Source organism: Blastomyces dermatitidis (assembly GCF_000003525.1).
Source record: "Blastomyces dermatitidis ER-3 genomic scaffold supercont1.5, whole genome shotgun sequence".
NCBI classification, from domain to species: Eukaryota; Fungi; Ascomycota; class Eurotiomycetes; order Onygenales; family Ajellomycetaceae; genus Blastomyces; species Blastomyces dermatitidis.
The window spans coordinates 2,592,628-2,610,430 of NW_025544778.1; the positions used below are offsets into that span (position 1 = coordinate 2,592,628).

Below are 17,803 nucleotides of genomic sequence, written 5' to 3' on the forward strand. Positions count from 1 at the left end.
ATCAGCTTCATGATTTATGTCTACTCAATGTCAGTGGCAGATAGCTGCTCTTTTTCATCAGAAGACATCTATCTTTGAATTCAATTGAAATGAATTATGTGATGCTGTCAATCTTCTTCAGACTTGAAGCTATTAAGATGAATTTGAAGATCAGCTTCACAGCTTTCTATCAAGTCAAATTGCAGCTGTAAATAAAGTGTATGAAGCTATTCTCATAGAAAGATGTCAATATCAGACAATCAGAAACAGAGAGAGAGCAGCAGAGATAACAGTATCTACTGAAATATCAAGTAGTTATTATTATTATTATTATTCTTCAATTATAGATGTATACAGTCAGAGACTATGACATCTACCTGAGAACTTTAGTTCTCAGGGTTTTTTCTATGTCTGTAAAGTTAACTATTATACATTCATCAATTTCAGATATGCAAAATCAGAAAATTCCAGCCCAGAATACAAAAACTGTTTACAAATTGCAGTGTTTTAACATCTTTTGATACTTTGAAATCATTTGACAATATCATGACAAAAGAAAAGAGAAAAAGAACACAGTCTCAAAGATAGACACATTAAATAAATAGATAGAAAGAAATTGAAAGAAAAAGATAAAGAAAAAGATAAAGTAAAGAGAGACTATAACAAAACAAATTATTAAAAGAGAGTGTATAGCTGTTTTAACAGACTATATCTGATTTATTTCCTCCTCTTCATACTCAGATAATTCTGAATTTAGCCATTTTCTTGTAGCTGCTTGAGTTTCTGATAGAAAGTCTATTAAGTATTTAATTCCTGTCTCAGTTGAGAATAAGAATCTCATATTTAATTGATTTAGATCATACTTCTCTTTCAATCTGGCTCTGAGACTATTGTATAATGCACAGTGCATTACAATATGCTCAGAATTCTCATTTGTATTGCAGAATGAGCATTCTATTGAGTCAAATCTATCATCAAATCTTTGTATATAAGATTTGAAATAGCCATGTCCTAGTTTCAGCTGTATTATAGATGAGAATATTTTCTTTTTACATTTAATTGAACAAGATTTCCACTTGGGTTTTGTTTCAAATCTTGAATAATGTATACTCTTCTTTTGTTTCTGCCAGCTTTCATTCCACTTGTCTAAACAAGATTCTTTTATTTTTCTCTTTATAAAAGACCAGGACACAATTTTTTGAATAGATCTGCTTAATTCTGCACCCTTTTTTGCAGCTGAATCAGCCAATTCATTACCATGAATATTCATGTGAGCAGGAACCCAGTGTAGATGAATTATCAGCTTTGATATTCTTCTCTTTTGAATTTTCAAAACAGAGTTTAAGATCAGTTCAAGATTCATTTGATCATTATGAATCTGACTATTTCTAAGTCTTTTTAAAGCAGCTTGACTATCAGAGAATATCCATGCCTCTTTCAAACAATTTCCTCTTTTATGAGATTTTATTTCAATGAGTTTGAAAGCTTTCACTATTGCAAATAGTTCAGCATCAAAGACTTCACATTCAGAGCCTAGATTCCAGAAATCTGAGATAAAATTAATATTATCTTCAGTATAAGTAATGCCTGCATCTAATCTATTCAAGTTCTCATTTTTTGAGTCATCTGAATAAACCAGAATAGAGTCTTTTATATTGATTGTAGAAATTCTCTTCAAATGCTGTTCATATTCTTTCTCTTTTGATAGTTCACTTATTTGTAAGTCTATAAGAGATTCAAGCTTTTCTCTCCAGAGAGATAACTTCTCATGATCAACTTTTTCAACATTTAAAGAAGAAAATTGATTTTTAATCAGAGAGCATAGTCTGTACAGTTGAGAAGGCATTTTCTTTGAAGAATTATTTTCATTCCAATCAAGAAATCTATTCCAATCCAGTTCATTTCCAGAGTTAATTGATGGAAATGAAGAAGAGACTCTTTCTCTGATTATATGATTTGAGCTCATCTTTACAACTCTCAGAGCATAGTTCATACAGGCCTTTTCAAATCTAATAGCAGAAGGAGGAATTGAAGCTTCAATTTTCATTGCTTTAATAGGAGATGATTTGAATGCTCTCAGAATTCTTCTCAAGGCTCTGTTTTGCAGACTTTGAAAGAGTTCAGTGAAATTCCCTTGATTATTTCACCAAACTTGAACTCCATAATCAGCTACTGATGTGATACAGGCTATATATAACTGTCTCATAGCCTGAAAGAATAGACCTCTCTCTGTATTTGATAGTCTGATTATGTTGTTCACTAGTCTTTCTGCCTTGACAGTTCTTTGTTGAATGTGATATTTAAAATTCAACTTAGAGTTTAACCATACTCCTAATCATTTGACATTTACACTGGGTTTAATCTCTCTATTTAAAAGAGTTAGAGATAGTTCTTTCTCATTGAGTCTAGAAAAGAAATGAATTAACTCAGTTTTATCCATATCAAATTGAATTTGATTGATATCTGCTCTAACAAAGATTTTCTTTGCAGCTTCTTCAATTACTTTCAAATTCTCTTTGATAGTTTTTGAGCTGTAGACTAGACCAATATCATTCACATAACTTGGAGATTGCACTATTCTCATATTTCTATTTTTGAATAGATATGCAGTGTATATTGCAAATAAAATGGGTGAGATTGAAGATCTCTGTGATACTCCTATTTTTATCTCAGTCTTGTCTTGTTTCATTCCATCAAAGAAGAGTTGTATAATTCTTTTAGATATAAAACAGTTAACTCATTTTATTAGAGAAAGTGGCAGTTTTAATATCTTCAATGTCTGAATTAACTTTGACTTTGAAACATGATCAAATGCTCTCTTTATATCAATAAAAACTGCAGTTGAGACCAGACCCTCATGCTTTGCTATTTGAATATCATGAACAACTGAGAGAACAGTGTCAATTGCAGAACACTGTTTTCTATCTCTCATTTGTTCACTGAATAAAAGAGAATCATCTATAGAGCTTATAAAAGATAGTTGAGTAGCTATTATCTTTTCTAAAACCTTTCCTAAACAGTTCAATAGAGATATTACTCTATATGACTTAGGAATTGAAGTTTTTCTATTAGGTTTTGCAAGAATCACTCCAGTGGCTTCTCTCCAGCATTCAGAATGATATTCATTTTTCAAGAGATTGAAAAAGAGCTCAAAATATTCATTCTTTAAGTAGGAATATGTATTTTGAATAATCAAGTGATTAATTGAATCAGGACCTGCAGCAGTTTTAACAGAACTTGAGAAGATAGCTGACTCTAATTCATCTTGTGTAAGATCAGGCCATTCCCAGTCATTTTCATCAATGTAGTTGAGAAGTGATATATTCTCTTTCTCTGAATCTGAATCTGAGTCTGATGAGTTCTGAAAGAGAATTCTCATGAAAGCTTGACATTTTTCCTCAAAAGAGTTTGCTGTATATGATTCATTCTGAAACTCATATTCTAAGACTGGAAGTTTTGCTACACTTCTTGTTTTAGTATAGTTAAAAGCTTTAAAAATTTCCTTCTCTTGTGCTTCTTCAAGAAATTTATTCCAGCAGTCTGTTTTAGCTCTTTTGATATCTGAAAAATATTCATTTCTGACAGCTTTGAACTCTTCATCAGATATTACATCATTTTTCCAATCTCTTCTAGCAGTAGCTAATTCTTTCCTTTTAGATGAGATATTCTCATTCCATCAAGGTTTTGAATACTCAGAAGATTTTCTTTTTGAAATATTATCTCTAACACTTGTTAGAATAATAGATGTAATAAGCTTCACTCTATTCTCAAGCATTTCATTTGAGATATCTTGACCAGAATTTCAATATAGCTCATTCTGTCTTTCAGATTTTAGCAGTTTTATGCTTTCTTCAACTGCTTTTCAATCAGCTTTTTCAAAGTTATACTGATTAGAGAGAAGAGGATTTTCACTCATTTGTTTTTCACTCAGTTCAATATCAAATTGAATAATCTCATGATCTGATCCTGATGTCTCATTTGAATCAATAAACCAGTTTACAAGTCTTCTTTTCATTAGATTTTGTGACATGAAGATTAGATCTATAATAGACTTCTGTTTCATGCCTTTTCTAAAGAATGTTTGTTGATCAGACTTATTAACCAAATCTATTGAATGCTCAAAGGTTCATTCAATCAGATTATCAGCTCTCACTGCTCTCTTGCATTCTGAATTTCATCAGGGATGATGTGCATTGAAATCTCCTGCAATTATAGAGTTTCTTGATGAAGTTATATTCAGAAATCCTCTATCAATTGTCCAGATATTGTTATTTTTCTTCAATGACTTTTCATTATAGATATTTATGAGCTGTATAGTATCAAACTCATTTTCTTTATCTATAATATCACCCACCAGAATATCAGGGTCAGACATGATATCAAATCTTAGATTAAATTGATATCTTGATCTCTTTCTTCCATAGATCACTACTCTTGACTTTATCTCAGACTTTTGAGGTAAAAAGCAGTAGTAGCTTGAATGAGAAATAACATATTTTTGCTCAGCATCAAAATTCGGCTCCTGAAGCAGTATAAAATCAACTTTTTATTCAAATGCAATTTGAAGACAAGAATAAATACAATTTGAGTTTCTATTCACATTATTTTGAATAAATGTGATTTTTGAAGAGTTTTTAAACTTTTTTTGTTGTTTTTGTGTATATCATACTAAAGAGAGTAGAGTAGATCTAATCACTATCATCAGATAGTAGATTATAACTGTTCTGAAAAGTAGGAATCTCAACTGCTTGCATTATATCTAGTTTATCACCAGAGTCATTTCTCAATTCTCTAATCTTAACAGGAGTTTGAGGATTCAAGTTCTGTTTACATTTAGCTGGAGAGTTGAAGTTTGAAGACTTAGATAGTTGAGAGTTTCTTCTTTTTGAGCTTGCAGTTGTGAGTTTACTGGCTTGACTCTTCTCTTCAGTTCTAGATTGGCTTTGAGCTTCATCTTTTCTCCAGTTCTTTTGAGTTCTAGGAGCAAACATACATTCTTTTGAGCTAGATGCATGTTTTTCTTTGCAATTAGAGCACTTAAGCAGAGTGTATTGACAAATTTCACCTCTTTTTGAGCATGTTTCACATTTATGCTCACTAGTTTTGTGATCTCTGGCACAGAATGCACATTTTGAGTCTCTAAAACATGAGATTGCAAAGTGTTCATATCTTTGACAGTTTGAACACTGTGTTTGAGCTTTGAGGTTCATCCTTGAGTCTTTGTATTCATGAACTCTCATTTTCAAACCTGCTACTCTTACTTCAGAGATCTTTGACTGTTCAAGTGTTTTTGTATATACTAGAACAGAGGCATTTCTCCTGCTTTGTCTGAACTCAATTGAATTTAGTCATACAGGCTCCTTTCTCAGTTGAATAGAGTTGTATTCTTTCAATTCATTTTTGAGAAGTAGCATTCCTTCTTCACAGTCAAAAATTTCAACTGGAATATTATAAAGAATGAATTTGTCCCACTTTTCATCTCTTTCAGATAGAATTGTTGTGTTTAACAAAGATTCTACTGCTGACTTCCAGAGATTCTCATTCTGAATAAGGAATTCAGCACTGAATTCAGGCATTGTAGTCAGAATGATGGAGTTTTCAAAGAATGATGATTCAATTAAAGCTATAACTGGTTTTTGAACTTCAATATCAGTCATTAACTGAGAAAAGAACTGCTGGTTAATTTCATTTCTGATTCTGAAAATGAGATTTGAGTTTAGCTTGTTTCTTTGCAGAATGTCCTGGTTTGAGACTTTGAGAATAAGTCTTCTATTTCTGGAGATTTGAAAGTTTTTCTCTTTTTGCATTTTCTTTTCCACTTTTCTATGAATAGAGGCATGAGCAGTATTCTTCTCAGTTTTCTCAGAATTTTGAGCAGGTTTTGAGACAGTAGGTTTAGAGACAGCAGGTTTAGAGACAGCAGATTCAGCTGCTTGAGCATATGTTTTCTTCTGATTCAAAGAAGAAGAAGAAGAAGAAGTAGAAAAGAAAGAAGAGCAAACTGAAGAGTCAGTGATTGTATTAGAAATTTTCAAAGTTTTTTAAACTGTGTTTGAAATTCTAAGTTTGAACTTGATCACTTCCTGTAGTTGTCTAGCCTGAGCATGAAGAATTAACAGAACTTCTTCATTCATCTCACTCAGACACTGCTTTTCAAGAATTTTACTTGCTTTTTCAAGTTCCTGTATTTCAAGAACTTGTTGTTTCTCTATCTCTTCTTTCTTTCTTCTCTTCAGAATTTCAATCTCAGGAATAGCATTTGAGAAAGCATCTTTTTCCACATCAACTGAGTGTACTTTTGAACTCATTGTTCTTACTCAATGAAAAGTTGGTCAGACTAATTCAATTGAGATATTTATTAAACTCTTTTGAATTGAAAAGTTGGTCAGACTGTTTCAATTAAGAGGTTTCTAAGTCTGTTTTCAATTGAAAAGTTGGTCAGACTATTTCAAAAGAAGAATCGCAGACTTTTGTGTATAAAACACCTGATTTTTTTCACACTAGTTCAGTAACTAGGTTAGATTTTTGAAGAGAATCTAATAAACTAAAATTGATTTTTAAGATAAATCAATAAAATCTTTACAATCTCTTTCTTAGGATACAGTGAGAAAAAGTATGATATCAATTGATAGTAAATCAGATGATATGACAGTTTTTGAGAGAAAAACTGACAAAAAATAAATCAATTTTTTGAAGAGAAATTGATTAAAACTATTCAATTTTATTCTAAATTATCCAATTCTCCTCGCACAACAGGTGTGCAACTCAAATCAGTTAATAAAGAGTGTAAAAAAGAATTAAGTATTAATGAAAGCTCTTCAGCCACTGAAAAAGTAATTCTTACTTAAAAGAATATGAAATTATGACAGAAAACAACTCTGTTTTTAATTCTTTGTAAGAATATTGTGTAAAACCCAGAGAAAAACACCTTACTTTTTTAAGAGAAGTAAAAAACTATTTCTAAAATCTTTTTTTTGTATTAACTGCTGCAGAAGAATGAGATAGAAACTGCTAAGATATGCACTACTGTATACCCTCTACCAAGACTTTCCCTCTTCAGAGTCTTGATATTATAGAGAATATAAGTCTGTTTCTATATGATAATATAAATATTGCCAGCGAGATGTAGAGGAACTGGTTATTTATATCTCAAAATAGAAGACTTTGTCAATGATTATATCAATATAGAGTTAATTCTCAAATTCAATAGAAACCTAGTGTTGCTGTTCTCAATCCCTTGCAGAATCTATTGAATATTGAGGTATTAAAACTAGATTTAATATATCTCACTGTGCAGGGATCAAAGGCTCAGTCAGACCTTGGGGTATACTGATTTTATAGTTGTCGTGTCTGCCGATTATGTATTGAGTACAGTTGCTGAGGTATCTTTTTGTACTTTTCTGTCGGGGATGGGCCAGATTGAGAGGGGTGATACAAGGGCGAGACTTGGCGTTGATGTTCAGATACACTGAAGACAGACCGCGGAGGTTGCACTTCAGAAGTGGCCGTTGGTTATGTGCTTGATATTATCGCCGAGGTATCTTTTTGTATTTTTCTGCCGGGGATGGGCCAGATTAGGAAGGGCGGTACAACGGTGGGACTTGGCGTTGGTGTTTTGGAACATCAAAGATGGACAGGGTTTTCGCGGAGGTCGCTCCTCAGATATCTCCACAACTACAGATCGGGGATCTTCCAAAATCGAGAAGATTGGTGCATATGGCTAGGTCTCTTCACCTTACAATTTGTATGGCACTTTGGCCCGGGGTTGTGGTGTGGTAGGGGAGAACGGGGGATACTCCCACACAGGAGTTTTGAACAACGTCCGGTTCACGTTTGGCTGGATAACTCCACCACCACACAGGGTATGCGGTCGGCGATGGGGTCAGAATGCTCGTATGATCGAGGGCTTTTCGATGGATCTATCGGCGGGTTCTTATTCGAAAAATCGAGCGAGTTCGTATTCAAGAGCTGTAAGTCACTCTTATAATAACAATATCAAGTAGTGATTTAATCAGTGAAATGACAGCAGCTCAGCAGCTCACAGCTGTATAATGTGTGAAAGACAATAATCTGACTCAGATAACTGCTCAACACACAGTAAAAAGAGCACAGCAACTTAATAAGATCTTCACTGAGATCTCTACAGCTCTTTCAGCTGCTATTACTGCTGCTGAAGTCTCTACTGCTCTAGCTATATTTATTATCAGTGCTTTCACTACTCTGCAGTTCACTTCTTCTTCAAGTTCTCAAGTTCATTCTTCTTCAAGTTCATGAGTTCACATATCTATAACTGCTCAAGTTCACACTTCATTCAAGTGACAAAGTAACAATAATAGTATTGATATTCAAACCTTCTATAAATGAACATCATTTGATGAACAGAATGCAAACACAGATATTATATTCACAAAGATATCTCATTTTGATCATGTTCAAACTTCTTCTCACAGAGAAAGAGACAACTTCTCTATAGAAAATGATACTATTAAGTAGTTAGATATCTTCTATAATAAATCTTCTGTAAACTTCTTGCAATTTCTAACAACTTCTACTAACTTCTGAATCAATCATGAATTATAGAGTTATAGAAGTGAATAGAAATATACTTATCTAAACATTATTAACTTACTCATGTGTTGTTTACTTATATTGTAAGTATAAATATAAGCTTCTTACTTCATTTTCTTCATCTTTCTTTCAATCAGCAACAATCTACTTACTTATCAATGTGAAAATTTCTCTGTTACATTATCTGTCACTGTCTCTGCTACTGCTTCTACTGCTTCACTCACTCACCTGTTCTTCAATTGAATGAAAGTAAGTTAAATCTTAATTATAGATGATATATAAACCAATCTCTAACTAAACAGTTTAGTTAAATAACAATGTCTATTCACAAGCTTGAGTTCACTGTTCTCAAAGCTCATTATAACACTTACTATACAACAAAGCCTGAGAAGATCTGCATATGCTGTCTTTATATAACTAAATTTGAGCTGTTGTGTAAATGTATTATTTCTGATGTTAGAAAGGTATGTAATAATTATCATTTTCATGATTTAATATACTGTGCTGTATGTTCACTATATTTCTAGAGAAAGCTTAGATGTTAACAGATATCATTATAGATTCTCAGAGAGTCTTATATCATTGTGAAATATTATATTAGAAGATTACAGAAGATGATGTATTATAAGCAAGAAGATGATGATGATTATTATCATATTATGAAGAAGTTGCAGAGCATGTTGATAATAAATAACTGATTGATCAGGTTCTATCATGATTATATACTGAAATCATTTGTTGAAGAAGATCTTCAGATTATTGTCAGTGCAGATCACAATGTTGACTTGTATAATGCAAGCTGTTTTTTCAATGAGAAGTTGTCAATGAGTTTTTCTTTATACCTGATGAATCCTGTTGACTGTAAGATTGATAGAGAAATTATTGAGAAGTAGTTTTATATTCTGTTACTATTGCTATTTTTGTTTTTACTTTTACTTTTATTTTTGTTTTTATTTTTATTTTTTTTTTCTCTTAATATCTTCTTTCTTTTCCTTTTTCTTTTTTTCTTTATTTTAAATGATTAATAAGATACTATTATTTCAATCCTGCTGTGTAATTATCAAAGATTTTCTTTTAAGCTTAATAAGCTGTAAACTGTGTTAATGATCAAATTTGCTATTATATATCTGATTGAATATTACAAAGCAGTTGAAGAGTTAAAACTCAATCTTACTTACACAACTGACAAAGTTCTCAATGACTATGACTTCAAGGTTTCTGAGTCTATGATGATTATGAAAGCTCAGCTTCTTTCTAATCTGAAACTATCTTTTGAAGATAATTAATATGTGAACTCAGATACTGCAGAATGATGAGATTGTTTTCTCACTTGAATCTTGATATCTTAAAGATATGAACTTCACTTTAAAAAGTGAATATAGCTCATATAACTGACTCAATAACTATCAAAGATTTTCTTCTAAGCTTAATGAGCTTTAAATAGCATCTTGCTCTAGCAGTTCACATGCTCAATACTGCAGTCTGAAAGCAGTTCAAGTATAACTGTGTTGAATAAGAGAAGAAGTATAGCATTCACAGATGATATGAGATCAATTAAAAAAGCATCATTAAATTTTGTGATTATTATACTCTCTGTCTCTTGTGAACTTTCAGATCAATGAGATTGAGAAAAACAGTATATAGCTTGAAGAGTATGTAAAGCTTCTCATTGCTAGTGAAGAATGAGAATGAGAAAATGCTGATCATCATGCAGTCATAAGATGATGAGATTTTTGAGGGAATTGATACTGCAAGATGATACTGTAAGATGATGAGATCTTTGAGAGAATTGATACTGTAAGATAATGAGATCTTTGAGAGAATTGATACTGCAAGATAATGAGATCTTTAAGAGAATTGATGCTGTAAGATGATGCTGTAAGATGATAAAATCTTTGATCTTTTTTTAACTTCACTGATCTTTTGTAAACATCTGTGAATTTCTTTGAAGTTGTATGAACTTCTGAGCCTATCAAATTAGTTAATGAGTGAGAAGATAAATTCATTATATTAAAGAAGAAATGAATAACACTATACTGATATTTTTGAATCTTTTTTTTCTTTCTTTCTCTTCTTCTCTTCTTCTCTTCTTCTTTTCTTCTTCTTCATGATTTAAAAAAATCAATATGATATTCCCTCTCTCAGCAACATTGATACAGATGCACTCATCCTGCTTTTTCATCAGTGAAAAGAACATACTTACTACTGCTGCAGCTATTTCATATGAACAACTTCACTCTGACAGAGTTCATCATTCACTGTATATGTTTATTCAGTATGAAAAGTATAATGAGAATGAAATAAAATACTAACTCTGACAATTAGTTCTCTCTCTCATGCCTGTGTCTGTGTCTGTGCCTGCTCTTGTCTCTCTGTCCTCACTCTTGCCCTCACTCTCACTCATGAGAGTGAGGGTGAGAAAGTGTCTGAGACTTCTTCTCCTTCTTTGAAGAATGAAGATGATGAGCTGAACTTATTCAGATAGATGTGAAAAGCTCTCTCTAAATAAGTGCAATATAATAAGAGAATAAGAAGTTAATATTGTTACATAGCAGTTCTTACTCTTATTCTTCTTTCTCTTTCTCAGACTTCTTCTCTTCTCTGTTCTTTGCAGAGGAAGAAGTTTCATTGAAATCAATCAAGTAAGCAATATGAATATAAATGAGATATATGTGATAGAGAAAGAATCAATCACTGACATGTTACATTAGCTTTCCCTTCTTCTTCTCAGAGTCATTATAACTCTCTTCACTCTCTGTACTGATGAGCTTATCTCTCTCATTCTCTCAGCTGTTCTCTGTGTTGAGCACTCTCTTCCCCCTGCTGCTGCTGCCACTGTTAACAATATTATATAATATCTCTCTCTCTCTCAACACTCTGTTCATCAGCTGTGTCTGTTGAGAGCAGGCACAGCTGATAAGTCAGTCAAGATGAGATTGAAATTGAATAATGAGTAAGAGCTCATCATTCTATCAGCCTCAGAAATCAGGAAAATGATGATCAGTCTTTTATGAGAAGTTTCAGTACTTCTCTTCACAGAAGCAGAGAGTGTGAGACTATATTAACTGAATAATGAAGATGAAGCTGAGTGAGCAGCTGCTGAGAAAGAACAGATATACTGTCTGTCAAGAGAATAATGAGAAATGTTGAGCATACTCTGAGAAGGAAAGAGCTCAGATAGTCAAGTTCAGAAATTCTTATTCTCACTACTGAGTTATTGCATGCAAGAATAAGTATAGTATCTTTAAATACAAGCTCAAGAATCTCAGCACATTCTTATTAACACAGTCATATCAGTTACTGTTAAAGAGATCATCTTCTTCTTCACTGAGAAGCAGTGCTCTGATGATTTAGATTCTTGTTTTATTTATACTGCTCTGCTTTGTAAAGAAGATTTCAAGTAGAACTCTAATAAATAAGTAATCTGTACAGATGAATATGTTGAAGATTCTATACAGACATTCTTTACAAGTATCAGTTATAAATGTAAATTAGTTGATATTGAAAAATGATATCTCAAAAATAAAATTTGTCAGATATTAGTCATATTTATTTTAAATCTTGATATTTAATTAACTCACAAGTTGACAGAATAATGCAGAAGTTCTATTATTAATATATTTATCAGTGAAAATGTAACATTGTATATCAAAGAAAGATGAAGTAAGTAAAGCTTCAGTATATTCATCAATTTTAGTTATTCTTCTTCAGAATTGTTTTCAAAGTATCAGATAGATTATTTATAGTAGATAAAGATAGTGTATTTTCAATGAAAATAGAATCTTACTCTATATTATCATTGAATTTCTCAGAATAAGACTCAACTTCAGCATCAATAATTATATCATTTAAATTCAAGTTCATTGCAATCAACTGCTGCTGAATTCATACTTGATTAAAGTGCTTAATCTTCTTCTTCAGATCTTTCACTTCAATTAAAAGTATATTCAAGAAGTCAAATATACATTTCTTTGACAGTAAAAGTAAATCTTGAGATGAGATATAATCATTCTTCAACAGACTTTTAACAGTAGAGAATATCTTAAGCTTAGTAATAGTACTTGTATATTTCTCAGTAAATGAATACTCAAAAATAGACTCTAAAATCTGCTATAGCTGATGAACTCATGTATTTAACAGATAGACTTAATCAAATATAAGATAAGTATTCTTTGTTGAATTTTTATAGCATTTCATCTTCAGCTTACAGCTATCATTGAGATGTTTCATGCCTAGATCAATTGCTTTGAAGAAGCTGAGTTTTTCAGATCAGTTAATAAGATCTGCAGCTATAATCACTCAATACAGAGAAGAGATTTTGACAGATTGAAGTATTCAAAAATAATGAAGTATCTCAGTGACATAATTATATTGATCAGCACTAAGAAAGAAGATAATTAGAGATGAAATGAAGTACTTAAGAAGTTCAATATCATTATACTTAACAGTATAGTGTATTTGAATGAATAATTCACATTCTCAGAGAAGATGACATATGATACAGAATTTAATATCTTGAGTGAGCTGAGAGATTTGAGAGTTGATTTCATTTCAGATATTAAGAGTAAATGTTTTAATGTATACATCTTCAATAAGCTGAAGATACTGTGAAGAACTAAGCTATTATATAATAGAATCAATATCTTCTGAGTGCTTAAGATTGCTAACTGAATAATCTTGATATTGTATGACAGTATAAAATAGAGCAAGACTTCAAGATACAAAGCTCTGAGAAATCACTGACTTAAGAAGATGATATTTCAGATTGATGATAGTCATAGAATTTTGATTTCAATGAGTGAGATTGAACTGAATACAGTGATAAGTCTTCTCAGAGACTTCAGCTTCAAAATGAGTACAGATAATAATAAAGAGTAAATTCATTTAAATATAAAATTATTCAGAAATAGAATGAAGCCAGTTGCACTGTTCAAAGATATCTGTAGATTTTAACTACTTTATCTTGACTAACTGAATGAGTTTTGTAGTCAAAGCATCTTCATACACTGAAAAGAGATGAGTTGAAAATGCTGTATAATCTCTTAATAAATTAAGAAAATCATTAAATATCTTCTCATAAACTCTCATAGTTTCTGTAATAATGTTCTCATTTTCAAAAATAGTACTCAACTGCTGAAAATATGTTCTATGCATAGAAAGTGTATTAATAACAGACATTTGAGATAATAAATTATTTACAGTACTGAAAACACTTTTAATCTCATCATTATAAATCTTTCAAACAGCATCTGAAATAAGACATAATGTTATTTGCTTTCAAAGCTTATTATCATTGTCTGTCATATCAGATGTATCAATGATTTCTTACAATGTTAGCAGTCTTGTGAAATCATGCATAATCTGAGTTAGATCAGTTTCTGAAATATCAGAGAAAATAATCATAGCAGCAGTAGTCACAGCAGTTATGAAATTATTATATCTGATTATCTCATCTTGTACAGTCTTCTTGAAGTTCATATTATCATAGACTATAACAGCTCAAGAATCTTTGACAAGCTGCTGAAGTTTAATCTAACAGTAAGAATTAGTCAAGTGATTGACTTAGAAGTTGATAGAAGTTCAAAGAATATATCAGAAAATGACAGATATTATCAGAGATTACTAGAAGTTTGAGATGTTAGATAGAAATATTAATAAGTTAAGAATATTAAGTCATATCTTCTCTTATTTAGTAATTTTCATTATCAATCTATTTCTCATCACATAGCTGTGACAGAGTTCAAAGTCAGAAATGATTTCTATTACTTATCATTTTACTTCTGAGCTATGAAAATATGCAGAGAGAATAGAGCTGAAGAAGTTCAAGTTTTTCAAGAAATAAGAGTAATATATAATACTCATAATAATAAACAGCTGTTTGATAGCTGTTATTTTATCTGAGTCTTATTCATAGCTCTTTCAATTGATATATTTATTTTTTAGAACAGGAGTAAGTAGATTAAACCAGATTGACATATCAGTTTGAATAATCTTAAAAGCAGCCTGAAAGTTGATGATATTCAGATCAGAATTGTGATTGAATTTTACAAAGAAGAGAGTATTAATAAGATATTTCAGCTTCTGTTTAAGTAAGACAGTATAATATTAATTATCATTGAATATCTCTACTTTGAAAAGTACTGAATATAGTGTATTTCATCACTTCATAGAAGTACTGTATTATTGATAAGTCAAGATATCAGAACTCTGAATTTAAGTCTCTATAAAAATCTTCATTTCTCAACTGTTTTACTGTAATATTCTGACAATGTAAGATAATTTTAACTGTCTTTTCTGTCAGTTATAAGGCATTGTAGACAGATGCTGTGAGTCACAGTGATTCAATTGTGAACAAGCTTATGAGATATTGATATCAGTATCAGTGATCTCAAATTCTGAAGAAGTATTAATAGATTTAAGCTCTGTTAAATCACTATCTGATGTATTATATTCATCATCTATATTGTTGAGAGACTGTAGTGATTGTAGAGAGAATTCATCTTTAAGTGATAAAGAATATTGACTAAAGCACATCTGACATTGAGTGTCTTGAGATTCAAAAGACATACTGTCTTTTATCAATGATTGTAATATAATGAGAAGAAGTAGTGAGTTGTAAAATAGCAGAGATGATAGCAGAATGACTGAGGATTTAAAAAATATTAATTTGATGATGATCAGGCAGATATTTAGAGTAGATGTATGATTTCAAAGTCAATTGAATATTTTATATGAGTGAAGTTGATTTTTCATACATGATGAAATCATTTCTTCTCAGACTCTCTATGAGATATTAGGTTGTGAGCACATGTGAAGTCTCTTATTGGTTCAGAAGTTAGCAGGACTTGGCAGAAGTCTAAAGGAGTTTAGTTGGTCGCGCTAATCCGAAAATATCGAGAAGAGAGGCTGAGCATGCTGAGATAACCTCCAACGTTTCCATGAGCAGCATAAATTTGCAGACCACATTCAAAACAAACATCAACCGCAATCTAGCGAAACCAACAGCGCAGCGTAACAATAACTTGCAATCTAAAGAAACTCCTTTACGTGGAAAAAGTCATTTCGAGATGGCCCCTCCAAGAAGAAAACTACTAGCGACAGTAGAGGAAACTTTAGTTGCACCGGATTCATTGACGGATAGTCAGAAAATCGCCAAAGTGGTCAGGGCCACGGGAAATAATATCTACTCTGTAGAGCTACCCTCTAAAGAGAGCATATTAGTAGAGCTGGCGGCAAAATTTCGTTCGACGATCTGGGTCAAGCGGGGCTCCTATGTGCTTGTCGACATGGATGCGCTTGAGGAGAGGGGGAACAAATTGTCTGGGGAAATCATAAACATTGTCAGAGATGAAAAGGCATGGCGGAAAGCGTCTTATTGGTTTGTTATCCCATCTTTTCACGCATGCCAATAATGTGTGCTCTCGCTGATCGTATTGTTCAGGCCAAAGGAATTTGCAAAGCCCTCGAGGGAGGATGATGAAGATTCAATTGCGGGCAAGTTGCCGCCTTCAGATGATGATGATGATCAGGACTAGTGGTATTCCAGTCCGCATGATTTCCAGGGCGATAGAGCTTTTGTCTCGTAACCCTGATCAAAGCTGTGTAGGCCATTTTGGGTTGGAGGACTACCGCACAGGAGGATTTTTAGATCGTGAAGGTTAATCGCATACATCGACCGGTCCGTCACCATCTCATCGTCTACTCATAGCCAGGCCACCTTTTAATCCTCGTGTTCTTTTTGGCACGCGCTCGAACCCATTCAAAAATGCCCCAAGAACCTGTATTGCAAGGCACGCGACAATAGTGATCGAGCTTATAGTTGTGCTTGGATAGACGTTCCAAGCCCATTCTTGCGCGGTCCAAAGCAAGTAAATAAGCAACGGGTGGAATCCAGATTTCCAGAGAAGGAAAGGCGTTGCCCACGAAAGATAAGCGAAAAACTGATAGTGCAAGCTGCGGGCGCAGAGGAGCCCTATCGCAAGAGAGGTTAACATGGTCGTGGCAATGAAGGAGCTTGTGATTTGGGTTGGCGACTGTTTTCCACGGGCAATGTTGTTGATAAACTGTGTTAAACTCGTGTTTGATGGGGCAATCCAACGAAATACGAAAAATGCCCCAAGTATCGATGCATGCACAACCAGCAGTGCAAGTGCAAAGGATTTGGAGAGAAAGACATCTTCACCAACGAATCGCCAGTTTACCGTCCACGTGAAAAGGAATTGCCGCGTGAATTCGAACGCTCTTGATATATAGCTGCTGGGATGGTCTTGAAGAAACGGGACTGCAAAAAGCACCTATATATAGCTCTTGTTAGTCGCAAAAAATGGAGACTTGTCGCATCCGCAATAGCCTCTTTCAATGGGTAGTTAAAGTAGCCTTCGTATGGGTAACTTCCAGCCGTAAGTTGGGAAACATACCTGTAGTAACAACGCCGTTACACCAGAGCCAGCAGCTTTAATGATACCAGCACCCAGCACCACAATCACTGCAATAGCTGGTGCGACAAGTAGCACGGTCATTTTAACCCCTACACCCATTGACCACAATACAACGCCCACAGCCCACTGTCTCCTCTGTAGCATCAAAATAGCCGCCCACAGGAAAAAGGTCGCAACTGCATCGTTGAATAGCCGTAAAAGGAATATACTATGAAGTCTCTTCGATAACACAAGCAGAGGCAATAGATATGGCGGCGCCCCTGCAGAGCGATAGCTCCACATCACAATCACCAACGTCGCGAGATATAGAATCGCAAATATGACCTGTGCAAAGGCGATGTCCCTGCCATCGTCGCAGATGTGATAGAGGGCCGAGTAGATGTAGACGTGTACGGCAGGGTAGACAAGCGGTCCCGTGGAACCCTTAATGAGGGCGTAATCTCGTTCACCGGACAAAAATAGTGATACCTGTTGCATGTACGTTGACCAGTCTATCTCCGTGTCTGTTGCGATGGGAAAAAGAGGTAAGCTGTCGTTCCTAACCGCATGCTCCATTTATGCGTTTTTGATACATACACGGGACTTTCCAAACAATGACTGTGCAGAGGAAAAGCTCTGCGAGCAGAAGCAATGGCCAGATCCATTTTGAGTATTTTGGATTTGTAGCAAGGTCGACGGCGCGTTCATAGATGTTCATATTTCGGTGTGGGCGTGTTGAGCTCCTGTCGGGAAAATAAATTCAACACTCAGCATTTCTCCTTGCCGCGAATTCTCTCTACTATCTTTCCAACTCTTTCGTTCTAACCTGTCATATTTCG

The 17,803-nt window shown here is 33.4% G+C and overlaps 4 protein-coding genes across 4 annotated transcripts; 2 read left to right on the forward strand and 2 right to left on the reverse strand.

Moving 5' to 3' along the window:
- Positions 1 to 4,667: 4,667 nt before the first annotated feature.
- On the reverse strand, positions 4,668 to 6,496 carry BDCG_17085 (uncharacterized protein; the record flags this gene model as incomplete). Its single annotated transcript, XM_045426244.1, has 5 exons — positions 6,027 to 6,496; positions 5,334 to 5,930; positions 5,228 to 5,255; positions 4,973 to 5,118; positions 4,668 to 4,946 (listed from the first exon to the last, which is right to left on the reverse strand). Exons 1-5 carry the CDS (start codon positions 6,285 to 6,287, stop codon positions 4,668 to 4,670), a joined length of 1,311 nt encoding a protein of 436 aa, XP_045281159.1. The 5' UTR covers positions 6,288 to 6,496.
- Positions 6,497 to 7,497: 1,001 nt separating this feature from the next.
- On the forward strand, positions 7,498 to 8,253 carry BDCG_17086 (uncharacterized protein; the record flags this gene model as incomplete). The annotated part of the gene is made up of 2 exons (XM_045426245.1): positions 7,498 to 7,949; positions 8,078 to 8,253. Exons 1-2 carry the CDS (start codon positions 7,544 to 7,546, stop codon positions 8,251 to 8,253), a joined length of 582 nt encoding a protein of 193 aa, XP_045281160.1. The 5' UTR covers positions 7,498 to 7,543.
- A 7,361-nt stretch (positions 8,254 to 15,614) lies between these two features.
- BDCG_05188 (uncharacterized protein) lies at positions 15,615 to 16,082 on the forward strand (the record flags this gene model as incomplete). The annotated part of the gene is made up of 2 exons (XM_045420850.1): positions 15,615 to 15,925; positions 15,989 to 16,082. 2 exons carry the CDS (start codon positions 15,615 to 15,617, stop codon positions 16,080 to 16,082), a joined length of 405 nt encoding a protein of 134 aa, XP_045276870.1.
- Positions 16,083 to 16,238: 156 nt separating this feature from the next.
- Positions 16,239 to 17,682, reverse strand: BDCG_05189 (alpha-1,3-mannosyltransferase; the record flags this gene model as incomplete). Its single annotated transcript, XM_045420851.1, has 3 exons — positions 16,239 to 16,841; positions 16,965 to 17,488; positions 17,562 to 17,682. 3 exons carry the CDS (start codon positions 17,680 to 17,682, stop codon positions 16,239 to 16,241), a joined length of 1,248 nt encoding a protein of 415 aa, XP_045276871.1.
- Positions 17,683 to 17,803: the final 121 nt, after the last annotated feature.